Below are 13,695 nucleotides of genomic sequence, written 5' to 3'. Positions count from 1 at the left end.
GGTTAGAGAGCAAGAGACACTCTTTTCACAATGTTCTACATGCACACTAATGTTCAACAGTTTGGGGTCAGTATGATATATTTGTAAAGAAATTGGTATTTTTCAGCATTAAATTGTGAAAAAAATGACAACGATTCTATTTCAAATAAATACTGTTCTCAGATCCCTGCACATAACATGCAGACAAAAATATATTTATTGTGAGCACAAATGCGTTCTTTCATTTTGAATTTATTTCCTTGTTTAAGCTCATGGCCATGATCTACTACTCATACACTTGTTAAGTCATGGCCGCAAATTGAGAATTAAATAAAAAAATGAAGGCCTGAAAAAAATACAAATTGGGGACATTTACAACAAATTAGTACAGTGTGGCCACAATTTAGTAAAATAAGGGAAAGGATTGATAATTTGTGGGACAAATTCATAATTTGATCAAATAAATACAGACCTAGTGTGAAAAAAAAAAATATTGTGTTAACCCCAAACTTCTGAACAGTAGCGCAACATATCTGTTTCTGAAACTGAAAATGTTCATTTGTATGTTCAGGTCATCTTGGAACAAATTCTGGACACTTGTTCATTTCAGTATTTTGTTTGCTGTACTGGCTGCTGCTGCTGCTCTTTTCATTGGTAGAGTCACACTTAATAAGAGTTTTACCTTCAGATTCTGTGCTACACTGAATACGCGTGATGCCCAGTGATTCATTTCAAAGTCATCATGTGATTCAGAATCAGGATTTGAAGATTTGGCCCTGCAGAGTTTTTTATTCTCTTAAATGTTTGATTTCCACAGTGAACAAAACCATGCAGTCCTCACACCCTCTACAAATGCAGGTGAAACCCAATTATATTTGAATCAACTGCTTTACCTTAAACGTGCTCTTTTAGTACTTTTTATGTTAGTTAACTGAAGTTTCACCTTGTCTTTTTAACAAATGATCTTTTTGTGAATGATTCATTACTCAGTATTTTTTTATTTTTTTCAATCAAATGTCATATATCAGTCTTATGGTGAAACCAGACTTTTCTCTGGTGATGTATGATATACTTCATTTAATCGTAATCCATTTAAATGCTGTCCCTTTCTTACAATCATCTCCAAGCTCATTTAGATCTACTTCCATCCAATCAAGACCCGATGGATTAAATTAAGTCCCTGCCCTGCATTGTTTTCTTTTGGATAATCATTTTCACAGATGAACATCACATACAGAAGAAAAGTCACTGAGTGGAGTAAATTAGCATATTATGGTTCAAACGTACTATCAGACCCATATGCTTTTTTTCCAATGAATATCTTTTCAGAAAAACATCTTTCAGAAAACATTTCTATATGTGGCTCGCACCATTGCTGGCAACACCAGAAGTCCAGCAGAGAAAACTGTGCATCTTTTCTCCCCTGATGTTATTCTTTGTGAGCCACAGTGAGAATCTTTCAAGTAAATGATTCTTTCATTTATTTGTCTCTTTTCAATTCAACAGTTAACACGTGCAAATTACTTCAGTTTTTTTTTTACCAGTTTTACTAACACTTCCTATCTTTCTTACTCTAAAATTAAAGTATTTTTTTATAATGCTTTTATTCTGCAATGATGCATTAAAAGTGCATCAAAAGACACGTCTAACATTCCTAATTCTTTAAACATTCAACATTCATAAAATTATTAAATGGAATTCTGTTCTTATTAACTTTTCATCTTGAATCCTGAAAAAAACTAAATGTATAGGATTCCACAAAAATAATAGGCACAACCATTAAAACAAATGCTTCTTGAGCATAAAAACTGTGTATTAGAATTTCAAAAAACAAAACAAAACAAAAAAAATCATGCGACACTGACATGATGTCTTCTGAAAAATACAGAATTGAGCCGTTAGAGATTAAGAGACTTTCTGAAATATATCAAATCATTGTACTGACCCAAGACTTTTGAATGATAGTCTATGTATAATACTAGTCACCTGTGAACAGTCCGAGTGTTGCTCATCTAAGCAATGCATACAATATTTAAGGCAGAATATTTGTATTACCTGGTGATAATATTAAGTTACAACAGACGAGCATGACACTAAAGCTCTGTTTATGTGGCAGTGACAATGCAGATAGTCTGGTAAATCAGCTACCACAACACAGACATAAATGAAAAATGAACCTTTATTTTAGTAAGAGAGGGAAAGAGAGACAGGTTTGGTGGTAATACACCTCACATGCTCTGTGTTCAGACAGCACTTTGACATTCCAAGTTTTCTAGCCCTCTTCTCGGTTTAGCCTTGATCTCCACTGCCCCGTTATAGATCAGAAACACAGCCTCGGAGTCACTGAAATCCCTGTGAAGAGACCAACCCTGTCTCTCCTCCCGTAGTCTCCCTCGTCCTTGCATAATGGTCAATGAGAGACTAGTGCTGCTTCCTCCTGAATGAGCATCCTGTTAACAGAGAGAAAGACCAAGGCTTTTAGAATTCAGCTTCAAATCAATTCTATATTTTGTCACCACAGTAGTGGAAAAACAACCACCACAGATAGCAGAGCAAGGACATGTTGTTCAAGACAAACAAACTTTTGTTGATATTTTTTTTTTTTTTCATTTTTTTTTTTAAATCTGAGAAATCAATTAAGTAAAGAAACAATCAATCAATCATCAAAATAATTGTTAGTTGCCACAGAATTCTCAAAAAAACGAATAAGTGTATTATAACGGTAATGAAGCAATTCAAATTTATTGAATAATAGACAATATAAATGTCAATTTGTGGCTGGGGAACTAAAAAAATAGATGGTGTTGAGTGGGACAGAAACAATCTGCTTGTACTTCTCCCACTTTCTGCTGAACTTTCTTCAATCAGGGCAGAGTGTTTCAGAGCTTCAGCGATCGTCAAGCTTTAGCTGAAGAAGAGAACAGTGATCAAGTGGGAGACACTGGGGTGGTCTGTGGGGGCGTGTTACCATGGCACATTGACAAGTGCCTGTAAATGTATCTTTGATCTGTGAGTGCACTTCCAGCCATATTTCTCCCACACAAAAACATGAATTTATTAGTCATCTTCTGAAGACTGTATTTCAATGCATTAGTCTGACATGTTCTGACTACTGCTGGAAAGAAGAAAATCCCACTGAGGGATTCTGCTTATGGGATCAGATTTATCAAGAAACTAGGTATATTCATGCTTTGGGCAATCCCTCTACACTCGTGTGCACTGGTGTCTGTGTAGACAAGCAATACCTTCTGTGAGGCGCGCCTTTCCTCCGGTGGGCTGGCACAGTACTGTAGAGCATCCTACACATAAGACCACTGTCTGTGCGTGACTAAACACTGTAGTGATCTTATAACAGCCTGCAAAGAGAGATTGATGAAAAGTTACAAACACTTACATAAGCTTGTGATCACAAATGAAGGACAGTGTTTAAATATCTAACAGCATTAAGCCAATGTCCCTTTTATGTGGACACACTGCATAGGGCCCAGAAAGCAACAATACCTGCTCACTTTTTCAACAGCCTTGGTTCCGAAAATATTTTTCATTCTCTTTCCGCCATAAGGATTAAAAAATTTAAAAAAATAAAACTTAAAAAGTTTTTAATTTTTCATATGGTGGATGCTGAAAGGATAAGTTATTGTTCAAAATCTATTTCCCTCTGGGAAAAAAATAATGCTGTTTTTACCTCTAGAACTCTGTCGCATTCTATTAAAGTTACATTTTAAAATTCATCAGACAGTGTACAGTGATCGCAATGATATAACCAGGGGTGTTTTTTGGTGGATACTGAGATGGAGCAGGGATTTTTTTTTGCATTTTAAAATGGGATTATAACATTTCTGGTAGTACCATCATCATAATGCATTTACATTGCACTGCACGTTAAAATCACTGATTATATATAAATATATATATAGAGAGAGAGAGAGAGAGAGAGAGAGAGAGAGTGCAAGAGTAGGGTTACGAAAGTAAAAATCCCATTAATTTTCTCTGTAAGGAAACTGTGAGCTCTGAGGTTGTTGATTGATGGTTTATTCTTTCATTAAAGCCCTCAACCCACATTATTTCAACTTATCCTACCAATAATCATGTTTAACGGTGGAAAGTTTATTTTTATCCATTTTGTTTCTAGTCATTCAATGTTTTATGGGATTGTAGTTCATTTCTTTATTAAAGCTGTTAAGCACGCAGTCTTGTACCTTTTTTGTATTTCAAATACTGTTTTGTTCCTTCAAATAAAAGTTTGTATTGTTGTGGTTTCACCTCGTAGATGGTTGGTTCACTTCATGGCCTATAATGCTTACATTTTCAAAATCATTGTTGGAAGAAAAGATAATTCTTGCAGAACAAAGGCCGCTAAAAAAAAGTTTTCCTATGCTTTAATAATAACTGAGACAAAGTGAGAGCTCTGTAACCAGTGTCCTGGGAGGCTCTGTTGTTTACTCCAAGCACCTATTCTGCAGATGTTACCTGGGCATTTGACATCCATAAAATAAGAGTTGGGACTTTGTACGAGACGCTTCTTCTTGTGACTTCTCTTCTCCTCCTCTGGCGTCGGATGCAACAAGTCCTTCGCGAGCTAAAAGGTGATGAGAGATGTGTCAATCACATTTGCGTACTCCGAGCTAAGGTTTATCGATGATGCTATGGCATCTCAACACATCCACAACGACAACAGAACACAAACAACTCAATAAGGGGAGACGTAAAACAAAGTGAAAGATGCATAGGCTTGATGATCTACAGCTGATTATCAAAAGATTACTGTCACTACAAAGTGCCTCTTCACTTTCCGTTTAACCAACTAAAAGACGGATATACTACCAATTTTCCACCTTCAAAAATATTAATAATCGTTAAAGTATTATTTAATTAATAACTCTCAACAACGTAATAAGATAATGTGTTTTATTTGTATTTATACACGTTTATTTACGCTCGTGCACGCGGCCATCTTGTTCATATCCACATAGCACGCGTTTCGCTCTTTTCTACAATGTTTAAACCTGTAAATATGTTACATTAATAGATCGCGGCCGGTAAATTCATAAAAACACGATCCACCCTCTTCAGTCGATGCTATTTAATCCACACACCAGGCGCGATCAGGTCGTAAATGGACTTGATTGTAATAGCATGCACTTACGGGCATGTTGGCGACAGTGGAGCTGCAGCCGAAAAGGGGGGGCGAGCGGAAATACACGCGCACATGAACGGGGCTTGTGAGCACGGGCAGGAAATACTTCACTCACGCTTAATGAAAACATTCTTCTTAATTCATTAACAGAGTATTAAGCTTATACAGGCTGTGAGTTATAAAAACTGCTGCTATATAAACTATTAGACGTCACTCTTAAAGAGACGTAATAAAAGGCAGCCCAACAAATGGCATGCATGCATTGAAATGTCATAATTTGGTGTATTGATATATTATTACAACAATTAAATTGTGTGTATATATATATATATATATATATATATATATATATATATATATATATATATATATATACATTTACTTATTTAGCAGACGCTTAACCACTTGAGTGACTTACAAATGAAGACAGTGGAAGCAATCAAAAACAACAAAAAGAGCAATGATATATAAGTGCTATAACAAGTCTCAGTTAGGTTAACACAGTACACGTAGCATGGGATTTTAAATAATATAATAAATAAAAAGAAAACCGAATAAAAAAAGAATAGAGCAAGCTAGTTAGAGGTCTTTACACACACACACACACACACATAAAATTGCATAATAAATGAAAAGAAAATAGAATACAAAAAGATTAGAAAGGTAGTTAGATTTTTTTAAGAATAGAATTAGAATATTGAGTGTTAAAGTTAGAGGGTCAAATAAAGATGGAAGAGATGTGTTTTAAGCCGATTCTTGAAGATGGCTAAGGACTCAAGGCGAATATGCAAATTGATAAACAGAGGTGTGACGTGTATTCTTTTTGGCTCATTAAAAATTAATCTTGGTGCCACGTTCTGAATTAATTGTAAAGGTTTGATAGAATTGGCTGGAAGACCTGCCAAGAGGGCATTGCAATAGTCCAGCCTGGACAGAACAAGAGCTTGAACAAGGAGTTGAGCAGCATGTTCCGAAAGAAAGGGCTTGATCTTCTTGATGTTGAATAAAGCAAATTTGCAGGATCAAACAGTTTTAGCAATGTGGTCTGAGAAAGTCAGCTGATCATCAGTCATAACTCCAAGGCTTCTAACTGTTTTTGAAGGAGTTATGGTTGATGTGCCTAACTTGATGGTGAAATTGTGATGAAACGATGGGTTTGCTGGAATCACAAGCAGTTCTGTTTTGGCAAGGTTGAGTTGAAGGTGATGGTCCATCATCCAGGAAGAAATGTCTGTTAGACAAGCTGAGATGTGAATAGCTACCGTCGGATCATCAGGATGGAATGAGAGGTAGAGTTGAGTGTCATCAGCATAGCAGTGGTATGAAAAGCCATGTTTCTGAATGACAGAACCTAATGATGCCATGTAGACAGAGAAGAGAAGTGGTCCAAGAACTGAGCCCTGAGGCACCCCAGTAGTTAGATGTTGAGACTTGGACACCTCACCTCTCCAAGATACTTTGAAGGACCTATCAGGTAAGACTCCAACCATTGAAGTGTGGTTCCTGAGATGCCATTTGCCAGTAGGGTTGATAGGAGGATCTGCTGGTTAACCGTGTCAAAAGCAGCGGACAGATCAAGCAGGTTAAGTACTGAAGATTTGGATTCTGCTCTTGCCAGTCTTAGAGCTTCAACTTGAATGTCCACTTCTGAAGCCAGATTGGTGTGAGAAATGTAGAGACTTTTTTGAACACCGCTCTAACATACATACATACATACATACATACATACATACATATATATATATATATATATATATATATATATATATATATATATATATATATGATTAGAGAACCGGCTTTACTGACGAGATGCGCATTAACGATCGGCCGATCGTGATCGGAGCACCCCTAATTTTATATATATATATATATATATATATATATATATATATATATATATATATATATATATATATATATATATATATTATGTTAGAGCGGTGTTCAAAAAAGTCTCTATTTCTCACACCAATCTGCTCCACCCCTATATAAAATGTATTTGAGATCCTTTCGATTTTCCTTTTCAATACTGTTGTTATTTCATTATTTCACATATTTATAATAACAATCGTGTCTTAACTAAAACAATCGAATAACAGAAATGATGCCCTGGCAACTAATTGAAATAATGTAAAATTTATAATAAAACTAAATATGTAATAAAACAATAAATTAGCTAAATAGAAATATTAAAAATGCTAATACAAATGACAAAGGCACATAACAAAATCACTAAAACCTTAACCCTTTACCCGTCACTCTCCATTTTTGAACATAGATGTAAAAGTGCACTATTCGAACTTAAATTGTTATAATTAATGAACACTGTGGAATATAGACCTAAAGTTGTCTACTTTTAAAAGAAGACAAACAGTAGATTATTGTAGTAAGTATCATAAAGTTATAGAAATTTAAACTTACTGTAAAGAAAATGCAATGTAATTTTTTTTTTTAATATATAAAAAAAAATCATAACAGGTTTTACCCTAAAATTGCTATAAAATTAAAGCCTTGTGTAAATAAGATGAGTTCCAAATTTGAAAAGCAAAAATATATATATAATTATGGCTCTGGGCCCACCGGTGACACTTATGAAAACGGAAATATAAAAATAAAAGCTAATTCAAAATATTGTTAAATGCTAGGACTATAAAATTTTATAAATTATAAGCCCACTGAAACAATGGTGCTTACAAATTTTCATTTTGACAGGAAAAATCAACATGAAAAAATTATATATATATAATATACGAAAAAAAAAAAAAAGACTTGAAAATCCTTGCTTCATTTCGGGATTTTTGTGTGTCAGTGGCGCCCCCTGTTGACTGACGCCGTTATCGGTTCTCCTCAACACTGTTTTATTAAACCTCTCCCTCCCACGACGTCAGCTTTTGGGAACTCGGGCAAGGGAAAGTTTAGGGAGAAAAACGTCTGCTGTTGTCTATGTATGGATGAATACTGAAAGCCTCTCGTAGAGGAGAGAAAACTAGTGCAGTGTAACGTTAACCCGAGATGGCGAATGCGTGGCATCGGCGCTGAAAAGGTTGCAGCAGACGCGTTTAAAGGGCGTTGAACAAACTTTTTGTTTTCATGGAATTTTTTTTCCTCTTTTCCGAACGGACGAAGCAACAAGGCGAAACTTGAGTTTACCGGGGACACTTTGCCAAGGAAAGAAAATCCATGAAGTTTCAAAGGAGGACATGATTCAGACGGAAGGATTTTGAAAGGCTGCGCGCGTGACTGTGAGATCAAATCTGGGGGGGAACTAATCTAAAACTTGTTATAAGATCTGAGTGAAACGAACAATGGCGAAGAAATACGACTTGCTCTTTAAATTATTGCTTATTGGCGATAGTGGTGTTGGCAAGACCTGTTTGATCATCCGTTTTGCAGAGGACAATTTTAATTCTACCTACATATCAACCATCGGTAAGTGACCAGAATGAACCTGTTTCAAATACTGTTTGATATCGTAAGATGTTTTGCTCTGCTGCCAAGTTTCTATCTTGTAAAACAAGTGCTACTTCAAGTGTTTGTTCATGTTAGTACTAGTCCAAATGTCATCTCACTCCAGCCTGCCCCAGTTTAACTCATCTATAACTCAGATCAGTCGTGGGGATCATCCCGTGCTTTATGTATCTTCCTCCCTGATTGCATTTCCTGTGCCCATTTTCGACCCCCTGTTAGATTACTACCCCCTCGTTGAAATCGCTACCTGATTGCGTAATCCTAACCCCGCCTCTAATCCTAACCCCTCCCCCACACCTAACCCTACCAAAACTCGGGGTTAATAATCTGGTGGGGGTCAGAATAGGCCACAACACCGGCATTCTTGCGCTACTTTACTTCCACCAGCCACTGCTTGCCCCTCTCTGTATCTTACTTTTCAATCTCTCTTCATCCAGTTACATCAACGCCCCCCCCCCCCCCCATCAGATGGAGGCCATCCTCCATGGCATTTAGTGCATTCACCCAGATCTTCAAATGACCCCTTCCCTCCCTTCTTCCGATCTAATTCACTGAAAAACAAACCAGGGTGTATCTCATTATGCCTGCTCTTGTATTTCTGAATGTAACAGACATTCAGACATTAGTCCACTTTTATTATGCCTCTCGGGGTTAAAACATGTTCACCCTTCCTTCCTGCCCCTCCTGGTTTATCCGTTTCCCTTTTTTCTTTTTCCTAGGTATTGACTTTAAAGTGAAGACCATTGAGGTTGAAGGGAAGAAAGTCAAACTTCAAGTCTGGTAAATATATATATATATATATATATATATATATAAATATGTATATATTGAAAGTATTTTTATTTTCTGTTTTCATTTTCATTTTGTAATTTTTTATTAATTTTAATTTCCGTTTTAGTTAAGTACTTCAAGCTAAACTGCGTTAAAATTAGAAATGTTGCAGAAATGTTCTGGCAGCTAGTTTGGCAACTAAATATTATATCATATAAATATTATATATTATATTATATTTTATATTTTAAGTTAAAATGTGTTTTAATTATTTTATTTTTATTATTAGTTGACTATAAATTTCCCATGAACATTATATTTATATATATATATATATATATATATATTTTTTTATATATATTTATTTTATTTGAGATCAAATATATATATAGCACACATACCGATGAAGTCCTGTTTGTTTGTTAAATCAGAATTTAAAGTTATGCTTTATTAATATAAAAATTCTAAATACAGTGGCAGTGTACACAAAAACGTCTTCAGTGTCTTTTTCTGTTTGAAAGTTAACTGTTAAAACTGTGAGCTCGTTGTAAATGTGTCAAAGGTGGAGTCCGGCTGACTTTAGCTCAGGCCTCCCACAGACCTTTTGACAATTCAATACAGTCATTTATGTATGGAGATGATGTCAGCCTGAAGTTCAAAGTCCACTCCTATAAAATAATTATATTAAACATGGCAATTTTTTTATTTTTATTTATTAAACTGACAAGCTTACTGAGCGCTAAAATGTCTTGTGTGTAACTGGTTTAATCTGCTAGGGACACAGCAGGACAGGAGAGATTTAAGACCATCACTACTGCATACTACAGAGGGGCCATGGTGAGACAAGAAATATGTTAATGCATAATAATCTTTTTATTCCTATAGCTTAAATATCTATAAACTTACTTAGGTGGATATTGTGAAACCCATTTTATTTCAACAGTAATTAGAGTATGGTAAATCATACACATTTTGTTAATGGTGTATTATTTTGATCATATCTTTCAGGGCATCATTCTTGTGTATGACATCACTGATGAAAAATCATTTGAGAATATTCAGAACTGGATGAAGAGCATCAAAGAAGTAAGAGAGAAAAAGGAGTATAAAATATGTTAGTCATTATAGGAGTTTATTTAAAAAAATTGAAAGTAGTAGATGAATAAATTAATAGTAAAGGTGGACATATAACCTTTAGCATATTTCTATGTCGCATTGCTGGTTAGTTTGGACAGCTTGACCCATTTTGTTTGGGAATATAAAATCTAACATTGTACCTTTGTTGACTTCAAAGGTTTGGAGTATTTATTTTGTTATTATTATTTGAATCTACAGCATAGCAATTCAGTCTTAATATTGCATATAGAATGATTATAATCAGATACCTTCTTGCAGCCTCTAGGAAAGCATCAAATGAAACCAGCTTTATTAAATGTGAGTTTCAGTTCTTGATAAGCTGCCATAGGAAGTAGGTTCTGCACAGGTTTTCAGAAAAGAGATGCAGTGTAAACACAAATGGGGCCTTTTGTTATCAGTCTCGGTTATGAAAAAATGAGGAAGTGCATTCTTATGTTCTGTGTTTCCCAGAATGCATCAGCAGGTGTATGTCGGATGTTACTGGGCAACAAGTGTGATATCGAGTCCAAAAGGAAAGTGTCAAAGGAGATTGGCGAGAAGGTAAGTGCTAGGTGTTTTATTGGAGTTATAAATGGCTTTTCAGTCAGTTTATTTATAACATGTACTGTAAACATCACTACAACCCACATGTGAAGTTTGTTGATTTTAATACTTCATCTAGTGTTGTCAAAAGACCCGGTACTTCGGTACCAAGTCGGTACTAAAAAAATGAAATTGTCACGGTACCAGGTTTCTTTAACTTACGGTGGTACCGAGGACCTGGACAACTCTGTTCTTGATGCATACAGCACTATGATTTCCGCGAAGCAGAAAAAAGTGGACGGAATCTCGAAATCCAGATTTGATAATGAAACTTACATTTTAATTTGGACAGTCAAGGAAGTTGTCAAAGTTAGCATAAATTAATCGAATCAAATCTCCATATGGACCTTTATCTGTAAATGTTAAGCCGCAGAAGTTGGTTGAAATATGAATCCTGGATGTTCTGCGCGTCTCTGTGTGAATGAATGAATGGTTTGTTTACTACATAGAATGAAGCACGAGACGCTTGCAGTAATTTCAGCATCTGCCGTATGAATGAGGACATAAATACATAAACAACAACACCAGAAATGTTTTGAGTCACTTCACAAGCATTTTACTGTTTCATTTGAGGAAAACCAGTGTCAGTTTAAAGGTATTCACGGTAGCCCGTCAAAATAAGTTCATTTTTACATAAAGGGCGTTGTGCTAGAAATATTACTATTATTTAGTAGAATTTATGTGGTACTGCTACTACTGTTGAAAAAATTTATAAAACTTTATTTTTTTTAAATAAATAAATCACACAATATTTCTTCCATGTTTTAATTTTAATAGCAAATCCCCTTTATTTACCAAAAAAATAAAATTTGAGTTTAAATTTCATTAATTAATAGACAAATTAAATTTGCGTGAAACTTGTTTACTGTTTTTCATGATTATATTACTTGTAAAAAAAAAAAAACTTTAAACAGAATTATAAATAAGTATAAAGAATTGCACTATTTTTATTTTTTTTTTGTGCTGAAAAGTGTGTGTTTTTTAAATTAACATATTTTAATGTTTTGCTTTGGTACCGTAATTGGTACAGAGAACCGTGGACTTTCACTGGTATCGGTACTGAATACTGAAATTTTGGTACCTAAAAGAAAACAAACAGCAGAAAACAAACTTTTAATTTTCAAAAAAGTGATTGTCTTTTTTCATTCATTATAGCTCGCAAAGGAGCATGCTATTCGATTCTTTGAGACTAGTGCAAAATCCAGCATCAACGTTGAGGAGGTATGGAATGATATATCGTTTTAGTTTTCTAGTTTCAGTCTAATTCAGTATCATAAGTTATAGTCACAGTTGATATTTATCTGTTACTCAGTTATCTGTATTTGTTTTGTATTCTCAATAATGATTGTTTTCATAATGAGTGCAGAAATGTCTGTGACAGCTAATAATAAAAACATAAATAGTAAATCTGTGCATTTCAGTGTGCTTAACTTTATGTATTTAGTCTACGTTTTGACCGGATTTAACTTTCTCTCCATAGTCTTTTGCTGCTCTTGCACGAGATATTTTGCTGAAGTCAAATAAGAAGCCGGTGAGTTTTCAGTGTGTGATACATAAACGTGTGGTCATATCAAAATAAAATCACAATAGCTCTTACATTTTTAAATTCTAAAGTGATTCATTTCTTCTTATTTGTGTTTTTTTTATCCTGACTGATATCACATGATGTTTTTTTGTTTATTTATTTTTTTATTTTATAATCAGACAGATCTAAAGATTAATTTAACAAGAAGAGTAACAAACCTGCCAGGCTGCAAGCATTCCATTACATTTCTTATGTTTGCTGTTTTTACAGGGTCCATCTGGTCGTGAGATTAAACTTACCAGCACAGAGAAAAAGTCCTCCAAATGTCTTCTTCTTTAGATATGCTTTTGACCAGAGGGCGGTCTCACTGCGCGCACACACACACACACACAAAACAAAACACACACACAGTAACATTGCAGTGTTTATGCCTGAGAGTTCTTTGCAAAGTGAACTTGGAATGTTAATAGGTAGTGGTTTTAAAGAATGATGGCACTAGTAAGATATGAAATACATGATATCAAATATGAAACAGGTAACAGCTTTCATGTAGATAGAGGAAAATGACTTTTTTTTTTTTTTACTTCATATTTAGATTTTCGCACTACACAACAAAACAGTGTTTAGGCCACAGTGGAGACAATGTTGGTTTTACTTGCACAACCAGTTTTGCTCGGTAAAAATGGAGAACAAGTACCTATTGAATTTCTAGTTTTTGCCAACTTCAAGTTAACTATTTAGTCCACTTTTAGACAAATGGTTTGAATGTAGATGGATATAAAAGATGAATAACTTCAATTTTAAAGACATTGACCTCTAATGGATGGATAAGAGATATGAGAAAAGGATTGACGGTTTATGTTTGGGAAAATAATAATGTTCCACTGAATATTCACAGTGTGCTTCTCCAAAAGGGATTATGGCATAATTCACGTATTTGGTTTTGCATAATATTTGCATCAAGTTTCTGTATTCCTGCAGTATTCCACTTTTCTATATTCTTTTCCACAGCATATATCTCAGAATTTGTTCAATAATCTGCTTGTAATAAAGAAAATAATGTTCAAAGTCTCATACAGTTTAAGTTTTTTTT

The 13,695-nt window shown here is 34.6% G+C and overlaps 2 protein-coding genes across 2 annotated transcripts; one reads left to right on the top strand and one right to left on the bottom strand.

Moving 5' to 3' along the window:
• Nucleotides 1-2,140: 2,140 nt before the first annotated feature.
• LOC128030207 (40S ribosomal protein S27) lies at nt 2,141-7,385 on the bottom strand. The gene is made up of 5 exons (XM_052617679.1): nt 7,379-7,385; nt 5,126-5,226; nt 4,450-4,558; nt 3,225-3,335; nt 2,141-2,429 (listed from the first exon to the last, which is right to left on the bottom strand). Exons 1-5 carry the CDS (start codon nt 7,383-7,385, stop codon nt 2,401-2,403), a joined length of 357 nt encoding a protein of 118 aa, XP_052473639.1. The 3' UTR covers nt 2,141-2,400.
• Nucleotides 7,386-7,948: 563 nt separating this feature from the next.
• LOC128031056 (ras-related protein Rab-13) lies at nt 7,949-13,676 on the top strand. Its single transcript, XM_052619273.1, has 8 exons — nt 7,949-8,548; nt 9,307-9,367; nt 10,135-10,195; nt 10,367-10,444; nt 10,946-11,035; nt 12,233-12,298; nt 12,558-12,608; nt 12,873-13,676. Exons 1-8 carry the CDS (start codon nt 8,425-8,427, stop codon nt 12,939-12,941), a joined length of 600 nt encoding a protein of 199 aa, XP_052475233.1. The 5' UTR covers nt 7,949-8,424; the 3' UTR covers nt 12,942-13,676.
• Nucleotides 13,677-13,695: the final 19 nt, after the last annotated feature.

This window comes from Carassius gibelio, chromosome A16 (assembly GCF_023724105.1).
Source record: "Carassius gibelio isolate Cgi1373 ecotype wild population from Czech Republic chromosome A16, carGib1.2-hapl.c, whole genome shotgun sequence".
In the NCBI taxonomy this organism is placed as follows: Eukaryota; Metazoa; Chordata; class Actinopteri; order Cypriniformes; family Cyprinidae; genus Carassius; species Carassius gibelio.
The sequence above is the reverse complement of the archived record's forward strand: the minus strand, read 5'-3'. Positions and strand labels throughout refer to the sequence as shown.

Bases quoted from the DNA above. Each gene is read 5' to 3' on its own strand.
- LOC128030207 (XM_052617679.1), bottom strand. The intron at 3,336-4,449 runs GTAACATCTGCA...CTCTCTTTGCAG, and splicing joins TATGGATGTCAAATGCCCAG to GCTGTTATAAGATCACTACA. The intron at 2,430-3,224 runs GTATTGCTTGTC...CTCTGTTAACAG, and splicing joins AAAGGCGCGCCTCACAGAAG to GATGCTCATTCAGGAGGAAG.
- LOC128031056 (XM_052619273.1), top strand. From the start codon at position 8,425: ATGGCGAAGAAATACGACTTGCTCTTTAAATTATTGCTTATTGGCGAT. The intron at 10,196-10,366 runs GTGAGACAAGAA...CATATCTTTCAG, and splicing joins CATACTACAGAGGGGCCATG to GGCATCATTCTTGTGTATGA. The intron at 12,609-12,872 runs GTGAGTTTTCAG...CTGTTTTTACAG, and splicing joins TGAAGTCAAATAAGAAGCCG to GGTCCATCTGGTCGTGAGAT.